The sequence below is a fragment of the Camponotus floridanus genome, unplaced genomic scaffold (assembly GCF_003227725.1).
Source record: "Camponotus floridanus strain SB8 unplaced genomic scaffold, Cflo_v7.5 scaffold53, whole genome shotgun sequence".
Classification (NCBI taxonomy): Eukaryota; Metazoa; Arthropoda; class Insecta; order Hymenoptera; family Formicidae; genus Camponotus; species Camponotus floridanus.
The window spans coordinates 1,341,225-1,365,704 of record NW_020229692.1 but is presented as its reverse complement, the minus strand read 5'-3'; the positions used below and the strand labels follow the sequence as shown (position 1 = coordinate 1,365,704).

At 33.8% G+C, this 24,480-nt stretch overlaps 1 protein-coding gene across 4 annotated transcripts in view; it reads right to left on the bottom strand.

The window, feature by feature from the left end:
* Positions 1-24,480, bottom strand: part of LOC105253951 (mannosyl-oligosaccharide 1,2-alpha-mannosidase IB) — a 338,720-nt gene that overhangs the window by 45,362 nt on the left and 268,878 nt on the right. The window contains exons 2-3 of one of the 4 annotated variants that reach the window (XM_025412606.1): positions 8,837-8,992; positions 7,747-8,188 (exon numbers count right to left, since the gene is read on the bottom strand). The exons of the other annotated variants lie outside the window; for them this stretch is intronic. Coding sequence (XP_025268391.1) covers positions 7,747-8,118 — 372 coding nt within the window. The 5' untranslated portion in view covers positions 8,119-8,188; positions 8,837-8,992. The remainder of the gene's footprint in view (positions 1-7,746; positions 8,189-8,836; positions 8,993-24,480) is intronic. 4 annotated transcript variants of the gene reach the window in all.

Here is a 24,480-nt window from a genome sequence, read left to right as displayed (position 1 = left end):
CAACAATTGCAATCAAATTTTTTATAATTAATATAACTTATGTCTTCTTTTTGAATTGTGTTCTTCCTTTAATAAGAGAATTCAAACTTTTTCGAGAATTCAGTACATGTCACAGATTTTTCATAAATTTAGTTTTTTTTATAGACTTCAGAATTTAAAAAAAAAACAATCTACGAAGATTCGTTGCCAAGCATCTTTCTAAAGAAATACTTGTACAGAAACCTATATAAATTAAGTTGACGTTTCAAATTTTCACAAATTTTTAAGTTTTTCTATTATGATTAAACGTGTGTGCATATACAGCCGAGGTAGCAAGCACACATCGAATCTCGAGAATGACGGATGCGTCGCATGAGCTGTTCCGTGAATAACAAATATATTGCTCAATGTGTGTGTGTGCGTGTGTGTGTGTGTGTGTGTGTGTGTGTGTGTGTGTGTATGTGTATGTGTGTCCGTTCCGTTGAACGTTATTTTCGTTCCTCTTGATTTTTCGAACCATTTGCCGGGCACCCGCAGTCATGGTCGCTTCATCACGTTTTTATGACGGCATAATTTAGGGGCAATATAATATCGGAAAGGTTTGGCCAGTGGCACCACCAGGAGTGAGTCCCCCTGCCTCCCTTTTTCCCTTCCTTCATCCGTCTCTCACTCTCTCTTTTTCTCTGCGGCTACGATTGTAATAAAAAAAAGATAAAAGCGGAAATTAGAGAGGGTGAAGAACTGCAAAATGACAGAGAGAAACGCGTGTCATTTGATAACTATCTACGCCCTGAATCGCGAAGCCTTTAAATGTGATTTTCTCGCGACTATTCACGCAGCAGGAAAGTGATAAGAAGAGGACGGTGTTTCCGTTATTATTTCGAGATATTCTATCAAAGTCAGTACAATGTCACGATACTCGAGACGCGTGGATTATCGGAAAGGCGATAAGTTTGCGATAAATGCGCAAAGATGAGGCTGCCAAGAGGCACGGTGTCGCGATAGAGATGCGAAATTCCGAGGAGCTCGAAAGGCGATGCCGTTGCGTTATTACGTCGGCCTTAGAAGGCGGGATGCGCTGGCGATGCAGAAAATTGCGGACGACAGATCGGCACGGGTTGACGCGGCATTCAACGCCTTCCACCATTATCCACGTAATCGCGGATAATTTGTTCCGTAGAAACCGCGGCGAATGCACGGCACATAGTGGACTTGTAGCCGGTAATCTGGTTAACATCCATGTTAGGATTAAACCATTAGCCCCGGTGTCGGCCGGACGGATCGAAGGGAAACGGCGAGGAGGCGATACGGAAGGAGAGAGAACGCGGCGAGGTGGACGGAGGGCAAAACCTCGTGTCGGAGACGTGTGGCCTCCGTTCAATTATTCTCTCTTTGTTACGTCACTTCCGTGGTAACCGGATTCTCTCCCCGGACTCGTCCGGAAGACCCCGCTTCTTTTTTCGCTTTTGTAATCCACCGAGTAATCCATTAAAACTATTTAATGCGGTTAAGCAGTAAGCACTGGCACTCGTACGAAATACACGCGAAATGTCTGTTTTAAAATCGGGAATAAAATTATGCTACATTTATTTATTTGACAAATTTGAAATTCGAACATCGTTTTTTTTTTACACAGTTCCGAGTTTTTCCTTCCGAAACGACCAATTAAAAACAAAAAGAAATTATTAATCAAACTCGTACATACGTATTTTAAATTTGTCTTCAATTAATCCCTGAGCTAATGGATAAATTCATTATTTTACGCGCATTATTCACACCCAGACAAACCGCGACGCCGGTTGAGATAGACGATATGAATTCTACAGAGGACTCGTGGGAGCTCTTTCGCGTTTTGAGAGAGAGAAAATATCCTTTCAAATTGCCTGCGCTCCACGCATTTCCATTAATAAACAAAACGCACGCTGGAAGAGAGGAAAAGCAGCGGCAACAGCAGTAGCAGCTAAAAGGGTGAGAAGAGAAAAGGGTAGCGATATTCCGTCAGGCGATTGAGTATGCACGGGTACACAAACAAAGCAAAAGCCTCGGATACTCCATGGGAGATGCACACAAATACGCATCGGCGATGGCTTTGCGTATGCGCGGGTGTGTATATTGCCGATACCGGGCACGTATAAGTGTACTTAACCGTAGCGCTTTTATTTCCTATCTTTATTTCCCGCGGTTTTCAATTTACGTTATTTATTTCCCTCCGTCCTAGTCGTCCCGTCGCGTCGATGTCCCACTGTGATTTTGTGAAAGCACCCCAATTCTGCCTCCGTCGCATACTCACACATATATGCACACGTACGTACACAAATGTGCACGCACACACGTGTGTGGAGAGGCACATAGATGCGCGTGCCTTTTAGAATCAACGCCACATAGGAGCAACGTGCTCCTGTATACATGCTATCCTTTTTTATCTGCGATACAACGAGTCTGGATCGACGTCACGAAGCCTTTTAAAAACCCTCACCCCGCACGTCATAAAATCTAACCGCGCCCGAGCAACACCACGCGCAGAGAGAAGCGAATGTATAGTTTACGCCTTGCACCTTTGAGTAAGTCAATCGAGACGAGAGAAAAGAAACTTGATATTTAACGGAGAAAAGGAAACCGAATTAAATGGAGCCGATGAGAAAGAAATAAAAGAGAAAATATATGTGTAAAGTAAACCAAGCTCTCTCTGGTGGAAGAAAAATCTATTTTCATAAAAACACTATATTTGATGAATTTTTCAAGTATTTTTCTATTCGTCAATGATATTTTATCGCGTAGGAATAGTAAAACTCGTCAAAATTTAATATATACGGTGGCCATTCTTTTATCTAATCAAATTACACAAAATTATCCTCATTGTGTAGTTCCAATAATCAACGATGCGTCATTTCCTGCGTACGCAGGGATCTTTTTATCAGCTGATACATCCAGTGGTTATAATTAGATAATGACACAAAATGCGCTCAATTACGACACTCGTGACTCGTTACCGGATCTCATTAAAACGCGAATAGCGAGATATACGACGTATTTTCGCGATTAAATATGTAATTACGTACGAAAGTTACTCGTGTGGATGTCGGCGCGACACAAGACTGACTATTGTTGAAAATAGATAATGAAAATTTATATGGCGATTATTTTACTATATATGAAGAGTTGTATGCTTTTATCACAAACTTATAATAAATTCATTATGATCGTAAATATTTCTGATATTCTTGTTAGACACTTTTTTATATTTTCATCTTCATTAAATATATTCAAATTTGCCGCAAATAAGTATCTCTGGCGCAAAGACGCTGCTGCATAATTGAAATCAAGTACACCGTGGAAAGAAATAGAAATGCATATTCATGCAACGTGTTGCATGCGCTTCGAGTGGCGAGAGTAGCGGAAATTTTACTCCTTTTTGCTACACGAAGGAAATTTTACTCGTTTTTGAACATATTCGCAGGTAAACTTCATGCGATATGCAATGAGTTTAAATTCGAACAGAGATATGTTATATGTTTATTTCCAGAAAGGTGACGACAGGATAAAGATTTAAGAAAGGCGCGAAAAGAAAGAGCAGGACAAAGGGAAACGAGACGAAATAAGATGACAGAGGACCTCAAAATTCACGGCTGGTAAACTTTCTGCGGGATCTAATATAATTATAGCTTTGTTTATTATTGTTAGACGAGCCACGCATTGTGCAAGAGCTCTCAAACTAACGCGAATTAATCTCTGCTAAGTAAAACCGATGGAACCGACATCCCCATTTCTCTTCTCCCGCGCCGTTTTGCGAGATTCGCGGATGAAAGGTTGCTTCAGAAGAGACCGCGCCACCCATCGCTTTCTCGCCTCTTCTCACCTCCCTCTTCCCTTTCCTCATCCTGCTTCGCGGACTCCATGCTTCTATATCATTGTCCCGTTCTGCCTGCCTTAACTAGCATCTTTCATTAAAGGAAGCCGCCACCATTGTGCCCGACTTGTATGATTCGATAGACAATGCGACTTCGTCGGAAATTCCCGCGGCTGCCGTTCACGCCGCGTGCTCTCCCACGAAATTTCCGGATTCCTATAAACGCTAATCTGCGCGAAGAAGGGAATATATCCTGCAGACGCTATCGTAACGAAGCCTGAAACTCTGGAGCTGGCGAAAGGGAACATTATCGATGGCATGCGTTCAACAATAACCATACAATTCGATGTAATTGAAAGTCTGATATACATATAGCGTGTCCTCGTAAGTTTATCAATTCGGGAGAAAGAAAGAGAAAGAGAAATCGAAAATATTCGAAGTTATTTTCAAAAATAATAAAAGACGTAATCTAGATGGATAATATTTAAAAAGAAATTTGATGAGAAATCGTAAAATCATTTTTAGAAACTGAAATATGAATTTCTGAAAAATGTTTTTTCTTTCTTATAAGATTAAAACTCTATATATTTTCTCAATCTCGATATTTCAAACAAAATCTGATAAAAATTTATTCATATTGTAGCATTCATTTTATACATCATATATACATATGTATATACAATTATGCTTACAAAAAAATAAATAAAATGTGTAGACATATAACATGTAAAAAAAAGATTATAATCTCTTAGAATTTATATAAAATAAAAATTTAACTCGAAAGAAAAATAGAATAAAAATGAAAATAATTAAATTTCAAAGATGTCTAAAAAATTCATTTTATTTAATATATTTTAAAATATTTTATTCTGAAATAATTTTTATTAAAATATTTCTATTCTCAATGATAATCAATAATAATTATTCCAAATTCGAGAGGATAAAGTTTAATACGAGTGATTAAAAAAGACCAAAAAATGCGGACAAAAAATAGTGAAACAGATATAACATGATCACGCCTATCATATTAGTTCGACTAAAAACAATTAGTTTGACAGCTATCCACATTTTTCCGTATGGAATTATTCAAGGACCGTGATGTAGTAATTTTCCTTGTTTTTGAAATTACCGATCGTAACGCCATTGACGAGGTGAATGAGTTTAATATAACTGGGTTTTTCACCAATGACAAAAAAAAAAGAGAGAAAATAAAGCAATTACAACAATCGTAAAATCGATAGATTAGAATATTGACTCGTGTAAATTATATTAATTACATTTCTCTTCTCTGAAATTTTTTATTTTAACAATTTTTTTATTTTAACAATAGGTAGCAGACTATATACTGCCATTTTCATTATTGAAATATCTTAAATTATATCTTAAATATCTTAAAATTGATTTTATGGAAAAATGTTTTCCATAAAATAAACGGAGAAGCTGAACAGATATTTATATAATGATGTAATTTTAAAGTTCGAGCACATATATATGTATTATACACAATTTTCAAAACTTTAAACATAATATTCAATATATTTTTAAATAAATTTAAATACATCATAAATTCAATATATTGTTCTGCGCGTGTAATTCAGCTCTCATCATCATATAATTAAATAAATGTTTAATAAAAGTACTCTCACCCTTTCTCTATGAAACATTTATAAACCTTACAAATTAAATTAAATTATTATTTTGAATTTTTTTAAATGTTGTTATGTGAAATATTACGTGAAATATTATGGCTAAGAAAATTACCATTTTTATTCGTAAATATATGGTATGTAATTATTGTCCCTTGCAATTTTCCTTGCATAATTAATTTTTTCTTCACGTTTACACGATCGTTTATTGAGGCACACGATTAAATGCATATCGTAAGGTGGAGCACGAACGCTTAATTGAAATCCATTCTGAGCGTACAACGTTTCGTAAGTTATGTCAGTCCACTGCTAAATTGCTTCGTTTGGAATGAACGCCTCCGGACAATGTATAATCCATAGATAACTTGCAGTCGAGCATTATGAAACGATAAGTCACAGTTCTATATCCTTATAATATTATAACCACAATTGCATGTAAACAAAAAAAGTTATGCAATTATTTCCATTATATAGTTACAATTATTTTCTTTGATCTTTTAGAGTCAATATTTTAATATTTATCAACAAAATTATCTAAAATATTATTTAATATAAAATTTACTAATATCATTTATTTTATTAATGATATTATATTTGTCTTTATCTTAAAATAAATATTGAGATATTCGTTTTAACGTGATAATTATGATGTAACTTTTTCTCAGTCAAAATATTGACTTATTAAAGATAAATTTAATAATGGAAATATTCTATTTCTTTTTCTTGTTTTGATATTCTATGTCTTTTTATTTTTACATTCTTTTCTTCTAAACTAAATATATAAATGTAATTAGAATATTTTTTTTCTGAATGAGAATAACTTCTCTTATTAAAAGTAAATTAGCACAGGTGTTTAATTTTTTCTTCTCTTCTATTTTTACATTATCAAAAACAGATTATGAAAAAAAAATACTAATGATGTTAAAAGCTTATAAAAAACACACAATCATATATTATATATTAATATATTAAATACTAAATATATATGTATGACATTTCTCATTTGTTTCCAGATATATAAATTGAAATACCTATCTCATGATGATGGATACGATCGAATTAATTAATCCGCGCATCGAAGTGTGAACTTTTCCTTCGACAAGCGTTTCGCTTCTTGTCATAGACAAGAGTCAATTAAATTCTAAATTGAGATGATTGCATTGAACTTCTTGTTAGTCATACTAGTTAAGTTATAAAACATGACAATTAATCGAGTTTGTCTCACTTAACTAGACAGTTATCAGTTATTTGTTTTTTTTGCAACTGTCATTTGTTCGGAAGTTAATTGATTGAGTTTCATTTGTCGATTTCTGAAGTAATTCAGCATATTGCAATTGATTAATTTCATTGCCGAGAATTAGAATTTCGCATGGAAAAAATGTATGTTTTTTATTACATTATTGATACATCTTCTAATTTAATACATAAACGAAATCAATATTCTATCTTGCAATACATTAATTTGGAAACAAACACATTAATTTATAACATCTCATAAATATACAATTTATTTTAATGTTAATAAGAATTTCAGGATATATTTCTTAAAGAATTTAGGAACAGAATTTTAAACAGATTAGCTAAAAATAACATTAAATATTAATTACAAAGCTAAAACTTGATTTAAATTATGATTGAATTTTAAAGCAATTTCTTCGAACATTTTTCTTTTACTCCAAATTGATCTGACGGAAATTAAAGACACAGTCTCGTTTAAAGAAATTTCGTTTCATTAATGCATGTCGTCCTGACTGATTTTCTTTTATTTTCTTTCTATCCATGCTTCACTATAATCCAAACGCGAATATTGATGTGACAGAACGAACAAAAGATCCATCGGTTTTCCCTACGATCCTCTTTAATTTCCGCCTTCTATGACGTTGCAGTGACAAACGACGCGGCAGCAGTAAAAACCACGTTCAACAAAATGAGTTTTTGGAAAGTCTATGTAAGTCCGAATATGCATATCAAATGTAGGAAATTGAGTATTTCATTTTAAACCGTATTTTTCTATCCAAACAAAACGCGAAATGTTGAATCATATTTCGAACTTTATATAATTTAAAAGGAAAATATATCTAATTATAATCAAAAGAGAGAAAATACATACACACATACATACATATGTATAATAAATACGTGTATAATAAATACGTGTCTAAAATCAAAATAATCGTATTTAAAGAAGCACTTACCTAATTTTTTTATACTTAATGCTAACTTAACCTTCTCAAATCCCAACATGCAGAAAATCAAAACCCGATGCAATCTTACCTCTTTAACTTTTTCACGACGCTGATTGGTTACGTCATCCAGAGGCGGATTCGGGGGTCTAATAACGTAAGCGCCAGGAACAGATACGGCCGGCGGTCCGATCGCCGAAGGCTCGGATTGTTTATGCTTGATATCTAAACGTCGATCTTTATCCTTATCCCGGTCTTCGATCTCAGGTTCATTCTGCCCGGGAACCACATTCTCCTGCACCCAAGCGGGATTCAATTGCTCGTTGCGTTCTTCCGGTGCGACACCCCGATCGATGACACTCGCAAAAGTATCGCGTCGCGTTACGATCGTGCCGGTCATCAAAAGAAGGATCAGGATCACGGACAGCAGTCCGCTGATCGCTAATCTCTGCATGAGCCTCATGTCGTCCAGACACTTGCAGCTTGACCAGCCGCCTGGAGTCTCGGACTGGATTGCGCTCGTATTGGCAGAGCTACGAGTAGAATGTGAAAGATCCTTCAAATTGATCATTCGTGTGGCGGCTTCATTTTGTAACGCCAATCAATGAAAACTAGTATGACGCGTGAGTAATCATCATTTTTTTAATTGTCATTTCTGGATCGACTTGAAATTTTAGAATCACGATTCGCTTTATCAACATTTTATTTATGTAATGATCATATTTCCTGCATTTTTTATCGACATAATTGAAATAATTGAAATATATAATTGAAATAAAATTTTAAAATTATTTTAAGAACGAAACAAAATTACATATAATCACTTTCGAATGAATGGAATAGTTCGAGATAGCAAAGATAAAGAAAACCGCATAAATTTTTTTTTCAATTTTACTGTTATATATTTTTAAAATTAATAGTTAGGAATTTTGCTCAAATAAATAAATAAAAATTAAATCATTTATATTTATATTTTATTTTTATATTTATACTTTTCCGATCTATTTAAATTATTAAAAAATATATACATATAATTAATTTCTGTGTTAATCGGTCTCTTTAATTTTTTCATGTCATTAAATTATTCAATATTTAAATTCGATCGAGAGAATTCAATCTAAGACAATTGATACCGTACATCGGAATCATAAATATGAATCACAGCATCTCGTGATACTTACTTGCGAATCACCTGTTGTATGTAATTCGAACACGGCGGCAAATATGTGTAATTTTTATTCCAAATTTTTTATAATTAGTATGCCTTTTTAAATTCCTTGGAGAGAACTAATCTGGCAAAGTTAAATAAGCCGATTAGATCTTGCGATTATCAGCAACTGTGAAGAAAAAGAATTGACTGTGTTACCTAACGTTAATTGAAATCCTGAACGAATAAGAATGATTCGAACGATTAACGATTGTCTGCAATCAGTCATTATAAGTTTGAAATCGCCGAAACTATTACCGGCAAATTCATTGATTCGATATGCGAGGCTGAGCCATCTAGTCGAAGGCTAAATCTAATTTTTGAGAAGGACAGTTACATCAAAGTATCGTATAAAAAAATTAAAAGTTATACAAATGTGCGAGTGGTGCAAGGGGAGGCGAATGGTATCGCCGATCGCGAAAAAGGGAGACGGGCGAAGGCGCAAAGAGAGTGAGAATCAAAGAAGGCGAGATAGTTTGAAGATTCCAAAGTCTCTGCCGAAATGTGATCGCTGCATTTTTTATCGAGCTCGGGGCATCGCAAACGGTTTCTCCGGTCCTCCTTGCATCGGAGAGCCCGCGTGCATTTTACCGTCCGGTCGCTGCAGGCGTTACACCTGCAGATCTTGATTCTCTTTTCTTTTTGACCGCGCTACGTACCCCCTCGGCGCGGCTTAAGGTCCATTGATTTTATTTGCTCGTTCGTTATTCATTTCCCATCCGATGGAATCAGAAATTTTTAAAACTTCACGTTTTAAAAATTTCAGTTTCAACAGCGATAATTCCTCGTAATCATCATTGATGAATATAATTGAGAATTATTGAATAGTTTTTTTTTTTCATTTAAAATTTAATCCATTATTGCATTTTTTTCATTTAAAATTTAATCCATTATTGCATTTTTGAAAGGCAAAATACTTTGTTCTTATTTGATTTTGTATATGCAGTTGTCTATTGAAAATGTCTTAGGAAATCTCTAATCTTTATAATCTTATATCTTTATATATAAACTTTGTTATTTTTTTTGATGATTTTAGTTTTTGAAATGCATATTTAGACGTTATACATTTGAAATTGTACTCTTCCTTAAATATAATTAAATATTTAGCAAAAATTGTATATAACAATATTTATTTTTCATAATACAATGTCTATTTTAAACTTTTATTTGAGAATTAATGGTATTAATGTGTTATCGAGGCTAATCACTTATTTATTAAAATTAATGTAGTAACCAGAATAGGACAAGCTCACTTCACTTTATTACTGATGTGAAACGACAAGTTAGGAAGCGTGAATTCTACGAAATATTGCGCGTTAAATTATTCACAAGGACACGAGTTTGTAGTTTGGTAACTGTCGATATTGCAAAATATCGAGGTCGAAAGTTTGAGATATCGAAGTTCAGGTAGTGCGCGTTTCAACGTTGATTCAACTCGATCGTAAGCAATGGACGAGATAGAAATAGAAAGCGAAAGGAGGGATGAATTAAAAAAAGATGCAGAAAACGAGAGGGGATGGAAAGAGAGAAAGAGAAAGAGAAAGAGAGAGAGAAGCAATAAAAAAAAGAAGAGTACGCGTGATGGCGAAGACGAGAAAGGAAGAGTGGAAAGGGAAGATAAATCGTCGAAGCTGCACTCGGTGGCCAATAAATTGCGCGGCACAACCCCGAGGTTACCAAGATTGCTACGTGTCACATTCTTGCGGAAAATTGGACCGATGGAAGTATCTTAAAGCCAGACAAATATGCGCAATGGACACGTACGCGAACGCGTCAGACCACCCACCCATTTGTGAAAAGCTCGAATGAAAATCAGTACTTGTTGACCATTTCTTCGATTTTCGATAAATACAATAAAGGTGAGTTTCTACCTTTTCGTTCTTCCATTTTATCTCACACACGCACACACACGTACACATGCGTTTGAAATGGCATAAGACAATTACTTTCTCATTAATCATTGATATTACGCGTCAGAACGGAGTACAATATTATGTACTGGAATGTAAAACTACTTTATTATACATTATGGGATAATTTGTATGAAACTATAATACATACACTCTCCTATGTTTTCTACCTCATTAGAAAATTTAACCTTTAAACCTAAAACAAAGTGAAATAATAATGCAATTTTGCTAAATTTGATTATAAAAAGAAGATTATTATAATTATCATTTACTTAGTTTTTGTAGTTTGTTATAGTAATCGAGTTAAGTATAACGTTGAAATTTTATGCTGTTTTGCGCAACAAATTATTTATAATGTAAAGGTTAAATAGCACCAATCTTTTATTCGCTCTATGCAAAGTAATAAATATAATCTTGTACATATATAATAAAATAAAATAAAATTATAAGACTGAATCTCCATTGCATACGTATGTATTTCTATTATTATTTTGAGAAACGGTATCGGCATTTTTTCATTCTTTTACTGATTCAATCTTTTAATTGATGCAATTTCAATTTAATAAAATTTTGATGATATATTAAGCATAATAAAAGGAAAAAATGATAATGAGAGAACTTAAAGCTTCTGTCTTATTTTTTTTAGCTCCTTTATCATGTTTTTAAGAGAGAATTATCCTTTTTAATATTCAAATTAAAATTTATTCTAGTTAATGATCTTTCGCACATTACTTCCTATTCATACGCTTTACGCGTGAAACGTAACCGCCCCTCGAGACAGGAGCTTCCTCCTTTGGATGCAGAGAACCGCCCTTTCGATCTTATTATTCCCGAAGGATAAGCGGTCGTCGATCGTAAAGGTCGTATCTGCCGGCACATCGAGTTCAATGCGGCACGCACGAGATCCGGCCACACCGAGGCGAAGGAGAATCGGACTAGAGAGAGGAAGATGAAGAAGAGAAGAGACGAGAAGCAAGAGCGAGACATTGAAAGGTTAGCGGGTGGTTCAACCAATCTTCCACTTCGTCCGAGGTTTTACGAAGGGGGTAACAAATAGGGGAGACAGTGGTACGGGATGGTTAGGGGGAGGGAGGGACGGGGGGGAAGGACGATAGCCGTGGAGAGATGGCGGGAGTACTCCAGAAGTTTACGAGAGGACCGGTGCATGAACACGTCAATGTGGAGCCCGGGGGCGTACCGGTGGTTACCGTCCCGAACGTCCGGCACGTGTGTGAATTCGTGTACACACTTACGTGCGCGCGAGATATATGTGTGTACGTGTACACGAAGAGAGGCGGCGCGAGGACCTTGGAATCTGCCCAAGTCGAGTGTCAGGACACACTGTACCTTACTCTGAATACCCGGCATTAAAGCCAACTATAACGCTCTTTGGATCTCGATTATCGGCGGATCCCACCTCTGGCGGAAGATGTATGACTTTGGTACGGAATGCCGTTAAATAGCATCCGGTATTTAAACGTCTAACTAAGATGTATGAATTAATATATTTGAAATGTATTATTTATTCTCAATAAGTACTTGTAAACTAGACTTTACCACTTTTATGCTGATATCAAATCAAATGATAATTTTATTACCTCGAGATTATTCGACAATTGTCAATAATTCAATGTGAGACTTAAGTATGTTTTTATCTATCGATTTTTCAATAATACTGATAATAATTCATCCGATTAAACCGATATGATCGATAAAAATATGTTTATCGATTATCTGAAAAGACGTCGACGCAGTTATATAAGAAAATTTCATCTCTCGAAATCAAAATAGACATAAGTTCATACAAGTTATCTAATTTTTCATCATGTATATTTCAAAATCAGGGACCTTATCTTTTTTTTATTTTGTCTCTTTTTTACTAAATGACTCAAAAATGAGTCAATTTCAAGGAATCAATTCGTCATTTTCGCGGTAATTATATCGATTAAAACACCTTCAATTTTTCTCGCAAGAAACAAGAACGTTATCGATTTATCCTTCGTAGATTGCGGTTACGAAAAGCTAGCTCTTTTTTCAACTTTCGCTATAATACCTCCTCGAGAGTACATTGTTCGCGTGTCGGTCCTAGCATTTGTTCCCGGGACTTCGTAATTTACTCAGTGCGTTTGCATGTTTTACAGACGTTATATAAAACGTCGGAAATATATGGCGTCTCAAATATTTAAAGTTCGCCAGGGAATACGAGGCGAGACCTTCTCGCTCCCTATCCGGCTGCGTTTGAAATTTCCACAGTCAATCTCTCTTTGCGCCCACCTCTGCCCCCCCTCTCGTCGCTCTCGTACCCCGCCACACCTCGTCGCGCCTCTTTCTAGAAACCTGCCGCTCCTCTCTCCAGAAACCCGCCACGCCGTGCAAGTCTGCAGAAGCACCGATGGAAGTTTGCTTTCGTAAGCGAACGTACCGCTTCTCTAACTAAAGCGCAAACGGAAACAGCTGAGAAAGGAGAAGGGAGGGAGAGAGAGAGAAATAGAGAGTCCAGCCAGGTGGTTCTCCAGGAAATCGGCGATGCATACTAGCGAATCGTACCTAAACTCCGAGGTTTGATTCCGTCTCACTCCCCGAGACTTCGGGCCCGAAGGTACGTCTACTTAGTTTGCCAACTCATTACCCAATTATCGTTATAAGATCAGAAACCGGTCCGACTTCGTAGGTAAAGGCGGATCGCGGAATAGTCGGGGTGGAAATCTAAAGCGATGCTAATTGCGCTCTTCCAAATCGAGAGGCCTCTCCTTTCGTTAGAGATACGCGAAGAGTGGATATTTGAAAATAAAGTTTCGGTAAAAGAGCCCCTCTCACCAGCATTATTTCGCGTTCGGATCGTGATCGCGTGATTAAAGAGCGAGATAGTGAAAGAGCGGCCGCGAGATAATCGTGAAAAAAATTTCCATCGCGTACCGCCCGAGTATCTGCGAATTATTAATTAAATTAACCGCAAGCGTAAAGTTGCATTTTTATGACATCACACATTAAGCGAAATGAATTCGGGATAGTAATTAATGATTCTTGTCAACAACAGTCGCTCACAGTAGTGTTACATATTCATACTTGTCCCTAAATATATAGATAGATAAATGGATACAGATGTATATGTGCGTGTTTGTACAAGGAAAACCGAAGACAATGCGGGCACCGTGTTAATCCCAGGATACCGCGTGTTTATCGTAGTTCGTCCGAGCGCCTCGAGGTCGTGGGTGGATGTTCAACGGTTCCTTCGTATCTCTAAGATATCGCCGAGTGGTCACCGCCCGCACCGAGTTCCGGTGATGGTCCGACCAAAGTCACCGACATCCGCGTAGTCACCAACTTACGTCACGCGATTAAGTCAAGGACTGCTTATACATGGCGCACTTCATAGCAGTGTCTCGCGAGACACGTATATTTATAGCTCCAAACTACAGAAATTTATGTATACAGGGTGTCCCAATTATCTTCCGTCATCTTTCAAAGACAGACTCCTGGGATCATCTGAAGACGATTTTTCCTCAACGAAAATGTCGAGGCATTAATAATTTTCGAATTATAAGTGATTGGAAATAAGGAGTTTTTCGTAAACTAAGCTTTGTAGAAATAAAATATTAACAAAACCACATTCTTTGATTAATTTTAAATGGAGTTTACTTTAGTTGAGTTTTAATTTAAGACTTAATTGCAAAGATATATGATGACAAAAATCGGGAACATGCAAAAAATGATGGCCTTCATTGATATTTTCGCTGAGGAAAAATCGTCTTCAAATGATCCCAGGAATCTGGCTTTGAAAGATGACGGAAGATAACTGGAACACCCTGTATATATTTTATATATATATATATATATATATATATATATATATACATATATACATATATATATATATATATATAGCAGGAATCCGCATAAATTACGATTCGAAAACACATTCGACATATTTGAGATACTCCCTGGCCAATATAGCACGCGCATACTTTAACAATTACATTATATTAATATCTCGTTATCGGGGCTACAGCGATTTCGATTAAATGCCATTGTTCTGATTGACGTTAATATCGTTAGTGACAGTTTATGTGGTTATTACATCGTACAATATTAAACTCGTATCGAAATTACGCAAACAGCACGCGTCGATAATTAGCTTACAATTTCCATTGCGAGTACGAGTATCGAATTTTTAACGAAATAATCATGATAACGGCTCGAATCGAATATTAACGGTAATCAAGCTTCGATTAATTATTACCGTTATCGAGATTTTTAAGTTAAGATAATATTGACATTGTGTTTTGACAAAGATCAAATAATAGCAAAATGTACAGTCAAGTTCCAACATGAAAGTTAATGTTCTTTGTACTTCCTCTTTTGAGATAAATTAAGTTTCATATTTTAAAATTAAATATCGCATAAATATCTTCCGTGATACAAATTAAACAAAATGAAGAAAGTATATAATAATTATATAATCGATATAACCTGACCATATATTAATATTCTAATTTCTGTAAATTGCGAAAATAATCTTCGGTAGACTAAAAAGTCAAGTCTGAAATGTCCGTTGAGATTTAATATATAAGGACATGATAGGTAATTAACAAGGTGTCTCGCGCGCGCCGACGTCAAGTCGTTAACTCGTAAAGTTAGTCGACACAATACGGTGCGCGATGCAAGTTACTATGGGTGGCTTCTGTGTCTTATGTACGGTTTCCGTCGGAAGCGGTTTCATCTCGGGTCGAATAAGGATGCCATGCGCGACGGTCGTTTCACGAGGCAATAATGTCTTCGTTGACCGAACTAAATTTCTCATCAAATTTTCGACTTTAATTCTCGACTTTAATTCTCGATCCCATAAATATCTTCGATGATACAAATTATTATATTTAGCAAAATGAAGAATGTATGTATTAATTAATCGATATCATATAATGTCATTCACATGACGTATATCATATGATAAGATTGATTTAATTTTATCAACGTCCAACGAATTCAAGTTCATCGAATACGAATTAATATTTAATCGAGTATTGTATTAATGCAAACACTAAGCGTAATTAAATAATGTAATAATTTTATTTTAAGGTTCGATGTTTTTCCCGACAAAAATATAACGATAAAAATATCCGAAATTATCGCGCAATTAGAGAATAAATATACGATACAAAAAGCTAGCGGAACATATATATTCAAGATCAGTGACGCGTCATACATGAATGTTACACAGCACGAGCAAAACGAATGGTTGGACATACATTATTCAATCAGGATGCGATCGGGGAGGGGAAATCGTGCCAATGACATTGGGAAAGTAGTGAAACGAGTCGAGAATCAAATTTAATTTCATCCGTAACGGAAGCGAAAGAGCTCGAAGCCCGAGATACGTATCCGCGACGGAATTGCCTGATTGAAATAGTCGGTTATATCAAGGGATACCGTTCATTCGGGGCTTGCTCGATTATTTCAGTCAGATTTCAGTCACTGCAAATGGCAGCTGAAAGAGTTACTTTGTAGAGAATCGGGAACCACACCTATCAGTATAAATACAATTGTGTGACACGCGCAATACACACACACACACAAACATACACAATTTTTATCTGTATTATTAATCTCTCTCTTTATCTTTATTATTATTTTTTAAAATTCTCTCAAACTGCACATATTTTTTGTGGCTATTATACAAGATTTTTTTAGAATATTTAAAGTTTCGACTCTTTTTCACGAGAAAATGTTCATGTTGCAGATTTAAAAGATATAAATAAAAAAGATCGCGTGCCTATGGTTTTATATATAAGAAAAAAGAGAGAAGAGAAAAAGAGGAAGGGAATATTATATATTATATATGTATATTGCATGTGTGAATAGTAATAAGTTTTACGTGCTGTTTGCACTGCAATTTAAAAACTGGTTCTACTCTAAAGACAATCACCAAGGATACCTTGATCAAGTTCTTGTGAATATTCCATCACACAACAATGGACAGAACAATGGTAACATAAAGTCGCAATAAAGGCATATCTTTCAGAAAAGAGCACGATAAATTTAAATTTAGCCCCGTCATTTACCCCATCTGAGCTAATCAAATCGAATTATTTATCTGTTGACGATGCTCAATATAAAAGCGAGTGATTCTAGTTCGAAATTTCGAGCAAGATTTCATTATGAACTAATTTAATGCGCCAAAAAAAATGAATATATGACGTGAATTTTATCTGCAGTGTTTCTCCGAACGTCTAAATATGCGATTCTATCGGAAGATTTATTTATATAATTTATAAAATCAAAGATTTATTTATATAACTCTCTCTCTCTCTCTCTCTCTCTCTCTCTCTCTCTCTCTCTCTCTCTCTCTTTCTCTCGAGTGAATTATTCTTATCAAACTTATTAAATGTGATTATTCAATTAGTAATTGTTCGTGCTTGCAAAGAGACGGAAAACGATCGGCGATAAGCATCGCGAATACACGCGACGAATTTAAATTTGGCGCAGGTCGTCGCCTGTCTCTCACGTTGTACGACTGCAAGAGACCATCCAACCTGTTGGTTCGAAACCACACATCAGAGATACGTCCTTATTCAAACTTTCAAGTTTGATATAATAAAAAAAGATCTGTCGCGTCAGCTTACAAGTGCTATTATTTATTTTGTTATTACCTTAATAAATTTTCACGTATTTATATCATATCCAGATTTGCATTAATCATATTTATATTAATTAAACAAATATCAATAATGTAACTAATTAAAAAATGTATTGATTTCTTCTAATTAAAAAATGTATTGATTTCTATCGAAATAGTTATTTGAAATTTATTGAGAAGATTGTTAAAAAAAATATAGATCAACATTAATACATGAATCACAATTATGGTTATTTGAGAGAGAGAAAGAAAGGAACAAATAAAACAAGAAATTACAGCATCGTAATTTCAATTTTATACTTTGATGCATATCTGAATAATTGCTCGATCCAATCAAAACCTTAATAAGAAAGGGCCATTTTTTTGTCAACTCGCATCGCTAAATCAATTGAGAAACGGGTGTGTCTGATATTTTCATTGAGAATCATTAAACAGAAGTCGTGGCTGGCAACTGCCAGTTGGAGTATCGCCAAGACACGATGCTTTGCACCTCTGGACAATGGAGATTGAAGGAGACGATTGTGTGTTGGAGCTAAATCAGGCTTAAATCTATTTAACTAAACAATAGATCGTCCATTAAGGTGTGTTATTGAAAGGGTTAAATTTAACTAGAATTTTTATAAAGAACTTTAAATCTATCTCTTTAAAATGAAAAGAGGAGGTACAACTTGCAACATTTTTTATCTATTCCTAGTTACAAAATACATAGCCATTTACATATTGTATTATAAAACATATAATAAATAATACTTAACGGTTATATCAGTCAAATAAATGTAATATACTTAAAATATCGTATATTTTTTGTAAATATTAATTATTCGTTAATATTAATTCGTAAGATTATTCTATTTCCGACCTTTCAATTTTTATCATAAAATTTTAAGCAACTTATAACTTAATATTAAATAACTTATTTACATATTGATAAATGACTTTTTTATATTATAATGTTTGAAGAAACTTAATCAATTAATCAAATAGATTTCATTAAAATTTGACTTAATACTTCAACAATAATATTATAAATATCACTTATCGCAAATCAAACCTTTCAATTTGCCAAAAATCTCAACTAAAGTAGAGACTCATTTGCAGATTTATGTTTCAGAGATATACTCGTTCCGCATGGACTACTGTCGCATCGTTATTAAAACAGTTCTAAGCACTTAATCACACCGAGTACGAGACCCGCAATATGAAATACACGAGCTTTTTCTAGCCGCAATTTCTCGTATACTTGTGACTTTTGAACGTGCTTACTGTGTTTACAATATTATCTAATGGCAAAATGAATTACAAGTATGTTTTACAACAACTGGGAGGTATCTTTTTAATTGACACGTAATGTATAACGTTTTATATGAAAATTAACAAATGTTAAAATACGATCTCGGATATATAATAATTTCAAGGCAAATCTCTGATAACTAAATACACAAGAAAATGAATAACAGTAGATTAATTAATCATACTTTTTTCCATTAGAACTTAATTTCCGCACGCTTATATCTATGTATATCGCTTATATTCGAAGAGAAAACGATACATTAAAATGTTCGTAATATCTTTTTTTGCGAAACGAGGAAAAACTATTACTGTACAAAGTGGGGTGTCATTCTTCATCGACATTTTCCGAAACAAGAATAAAATGATAGAAAATGTATTTCAGTACTGTCAGTTCAGTGATGTCGAAATACAAGACAAGCATAATAGACAGGTTGATGTTCATCCATGTCGGTGTCGTCGCATAAATAACGTTACAAGTGTCGACTACTCATAAATTCGTACTCGCATGTCTCTTCGTCGACAGTCCTGCCGTTTCATAAATTTTTCATTTTATTTACGGTTTTCGCATACAATTTCTCAGAAGATTGTCGACATTTTCAGCCATCGTGAAAAAATATCCTCTGTTAGCATTGCATGATAAATTATGTTAAAAGAAGAAACTATCTCTGCGGTAATCTATTTTTTCGCTAATTACTTGCTTTCAAATATAGATAAAAAAGAAAACGATTTGTACAGATAATTTTTAGAGAATATATTTTTAAAGAATACATTTTTAAAGAATATATATTTTCATGTAATTGTTTTAATAATAAAGGAATTATTATATTTTAAAATATTGCCATGCAAACGAAGTCATATTTTAAATGTCTTATATAATTTTTACATCTTAGTTATTATTTGCTTACTTCTTAACATTCTGAAACATTTTTATTTGTTAAAATATTTTGCAGAAATAAAAAAGACTATCAAGAATTTGCGACCTAAAGGAATTGCATGACATGGGAATACAAAGAAAAGCTACAACGACTAATTAGAGTTCAAAGTCTCAAGGAACGAGAATCACAAGGAACTCATCGGATCATAGAAGCATTTTAAGAAGCTTTACATTTAATAAGAAAAGTTTCAAGATGGTAATATACGAGTATAAGGCTTCGTACTTATTCTTCTATAAATTATTATTAAATGAAACATAATGAGAGAAGGAGAGAGAGAGAGAGAAAGAGAGAGAGAGAGAGAATGTGAAACAATAAACTATATATATAGTGCACTTTTAATTGTAATTACAAGCTAAAAAATATTTTTAATTTGATTTTAATTTTGATGAAAATATTAAATACATTTATCGAAATTTAAAATATAATGTTTAATTTAAAATATTTATATACATATTTTTATCTAAATTAATTATATTGACACATTGATATTTTAATTTTTAAAAATTATTAAATTATAAAAAAATAATCAAGCATTACATGTGAAAATAATATAATAAAAAGTGGCGATTTTTAAAACTTGAAACTTTAAGTTGAAACTTTAAGTTTATGTCGCAATCTGTACTTTAAAAAGTAATACAGCATTATATTCATTAATAACAATGACAAAGAAATTCTAGGATCTAGAAACAAGACATTTTTATACCGCTAAATTGAACTTATAGTTTCTTAAGTTTTCTCGTTAATTTTTGATTTATAAACTATAATAATAATTATTTTATAATAAATGTATCTTTTTATGTTTAAATAATGCACAGTTTTTATCGTGCTATATAATTATTAAAAAAAATTCCTTAAAATAATTTTTTTTACAGTAATGAATATCTTTCACAACCATCTTAAAACTAAGATTTTATTCCTCTCTTATTACGTTCACTGCATTTTACATTACTTGTACGTTTAATCGTTCCATAATTAAAAAGATTCCGAAGAATGGTATACTCGCTTTAAAGCACATTCCACAAATTGCAGAGAGAGAGAGAGAGGGAGAGAGAGAAGAGAGCCGAGGAATTTTGCAAGTTTTAAATAAGCTACGCTCTCTCTCTCCCTCTCTCTCCACCAACTTTCGCCCATCCTTTGCCCATTCATATAACATTTAATAAATCTGATTTAATTCAAGAATTTGGGGGCGATTTTAAAGAGGTTTCCGTTAGCGACGACGCAGATGCTCGCATGAAGGCATTCCATCGGAATCTCAAAGGCACAAGGATCAAGAGCCTCGCGGTCACGCTCCAGGTGGTGCTTTCGAGACGCGTTTTCGAGACGATAAAGATTCGCCGGAGATTACAAAAATTCCTGAGCGCGTACGAGTACATACAAATGATCGGCGGTATATCGAGTCCAGGAGCATCGTATCCGAATGGCTCCAAGGGACACCCAAGGAACCGCGAAGCGCGTTTCTTATGCCCACAAGCGACCTACAGACACCCGACTTGCATCAGACGTGCTCTCTATGACCATGTCGACCTCGTAATCGCTATCGCAGCGATTTATCTTGATCCGCGGGTGAAATAAAAGGAGGCCGAAAGCGAGAGAGCGAGAAGAGCGAAGGAAAAAGAATTTGCAGAACGGCTTGCAAGATCGTTGAACCGGCGCGACGCAACGTCTCGAGAACGATCGATTCGGCTCAGGTTGAACGAAGCAATCGTACTTTGCTTGTTTCGAGTTAATCAGAGTTTCTTCTTTATGCGAAAAGCGCGACGTGTTCTCTTATCTTTGCCAGAGAGCGAATTAAATCAGTATAAACAAAGAGCCGTTTTACGCACTTTTTGTACGCTTCTATTAACATTCCTTTAGCACTGAAATCTCAATTTTGTTTAATTATATATTAGTCATGTTTTTTCTATTATTGGAAATGTTATAAAATTAGTTTTACCCTAATAAAATCATCCGTTACACCATTTTGCACTTTCGTTTGCGATTGAATTATCATTTAGAGAGACTAGATGTAAGTACGATAATAAACAATGAATTAATAATAAAATTAAAGTGCATTGACTAAAAGAGAAGTTAATAATTTTTCTGTTAAAAACTGCAATTGAAACGTACAGTTTTCTCTTCTATTAGAATCACATCATTTCTACTTATGAATAGCTTTATGAATAGAGAGGTACAGGATGAGGCTTGTTTTGATCGAAACGTCGAAGAGAAAGTAGGTCACAAATGATATGACGACATTAATAAATCGGTCTCATAAAGTCGTCTATATCCAACAAATGTTCTCCAAGATTTATAAAAAGAATCCGTTTCACGCGAAGCGCAATGTCATATTGTCTCGGTGAATTTAAATAAGGCTGTTATATTGCATTAAATTTCAAAAAGTGTTCTAGCAAGAAAGTGAACTTTATCAATTAACTGTAATCGTTAAATAATCTAGAGAATATTATTTTATAAAATTAATATTTATAAGGGTATCAGATTTATATACATAATATAAAAAAGACAATGTGTGAGACAGTATATGTACTTGTTAAAATATGAAAAGATTCATCATTTCATAAATATTTTTACGACTTTTTCGGCCAAATATATTTTCTAAATATTAATCATAATGCAAATAAAAAAATCATGATTGTCATAAATGCCCATTTCTGTAATTTTTATATGAAACAAAGTATTAAATGAATTTCATTATATATTATATTTAATGCATCCTTTTTTTTAATGTGATTAAAAAAGTGCATTTAAATTCTTATCTTTGAATATGCACACATAATTGAATTTATAACAAAAATCTGATTATGATGTCAGTTATCGAGCTGTGAAAATTAATTCTTCTAATCATCTTTTCAACTTGAAAAATTGCTAGTTGTTGACAATATTAAAGAAATGGAATATAATTTTTTTAAAGATGTAGAGAAGATAATGAGATTAATAATAAGATTAACGTCACTATGTTTATGTATTATTGCATAAAAAATAAAAGAAATAATTGATCCATATGAATTGGTAAAAAATAAAAATGTACATTATGTACATTTCTTTATAGGTCCGCAATAAATAGAGATATTAATTATACAAGCATTGTAATTCTATAAAAAAAAATATTGTCATAAGAAACTTACAACTAAATTTATTTTCATAGAGAAATATCAAATTTACTTCATAAATGTTTCCGTATTTGTTATTTTCTTTATTTAATATCTTTATAAATATTATTAGAAAATGTTTCGAATATCTATGCTGGTTTTAATACTTATCCAATTCAAATTAACGGCAGTATATCAAAAGGAAGTTACGCGCGCACACTATTAATTAAAAGACGCTTTTGTGTGCATTCACTATCAGCTTTCAATGCAAGAGATAACGGCGATATCCACCTATATCCCAACGTTACAAATTATCTATAGTATTGCAGACCATATCGTATTACGTATCCGACGTTTTACGAGCAAACTTGCGACTCTGAGTTTCCAGCAACACGCTGCTTCCATCACATAGTTGTGGTCACGATACCCGAATCGAATGCGGCTTGTATGCGGGTCGTATGTGCGATGCACACGTTGCATACTTTGAAACTAGAATTCGTGAAATGTTTTCAAACTCCTACAGCTGTAAAATTTTCAGCGCGAATATGCCATACTTTGCTACAATGTCACTATAATTTTATCCTTATCAGAAAGAAGTAAATGTGTCCTATCTTGAATAAAACAATATTATATATGTAATGTTCACATAAATTGTTAACACTTAAGAACATCGACAGATATTAGTTTATTAATGATAAAAAAATTAAATACGAATGTCACTAATAATTTTAATATATATATATATATATATATATATATATATATATATATATATATAAACAACACATATATCTATTAAATTTTCTTCTCTCTCTCTTTTATTTTCTGTTATGACTTTCAAACCTAAACTTTATGTACAATAAATGTACAATGTACAAAAGATCATTCGAGTCTAAAATTTAATAAAGAATAAATTATACATATAAATAATATAATATTATTACTTTTGTATTTTTATGAATTCATTGTTGATTTTTTAATTGTCATAAATTTGTTATCCATATAACTTTTTATCTAGACACATAAATTCGTTTAAAATTCGATATTAGATGCATATTTTATCAAATGTCGATAAGAATCTTGCACATCAAGAGTCAGAGACCTATAATTATGTGAACTGACTTACTGTTATTATTATGTTCATTGTGTCGATAATACTAAAAAAATGATGTTTAGTCGATAGTTCCAAAAACTGAGGCAATATTTTATTTAGTATTCGAATTATATGTGCAATCACGTATGTGTGTGTCTACACATGTCTCCCCGTACATTTACAAAAAATCAATCGATATCACCCTCGTGATCTTGAATCGATACACTGTATACTTCGATGTTTGCGCAAAAACATAGCCATCGAGCCCGCGAGTTTCCTCTAATATTACAGGATAACTCGCGACTCTGCAAAATTTAATTCCTAACATAATATAAAAATAACTCGCGGTCAACATTGTCCGAAATCAGATTTTCGCACAATCCCTAAAGGTGGCGAATTATCTCAGGTGAGCATAATGTATAATTACGTGATTGTCGGAGTCTTTTCTAAGAAAAAAAAAAAAAAAAAATACTCGGTCTAGTTTTTCATGCCAATGATTATCGGGTACTCACTCTGACAGTGATCTAAGTTGCAGTCCGGCATGTCGAACGGACGCGAGCGAGAGCCGTTCATTATAAATAACGCCAGCAAAACATTGCCACATTAATCAACCACGTTCTTCGTCGCCCATGAGAATGCTAGACGTTTCGGTAGACCGCTTTGCCGGGCG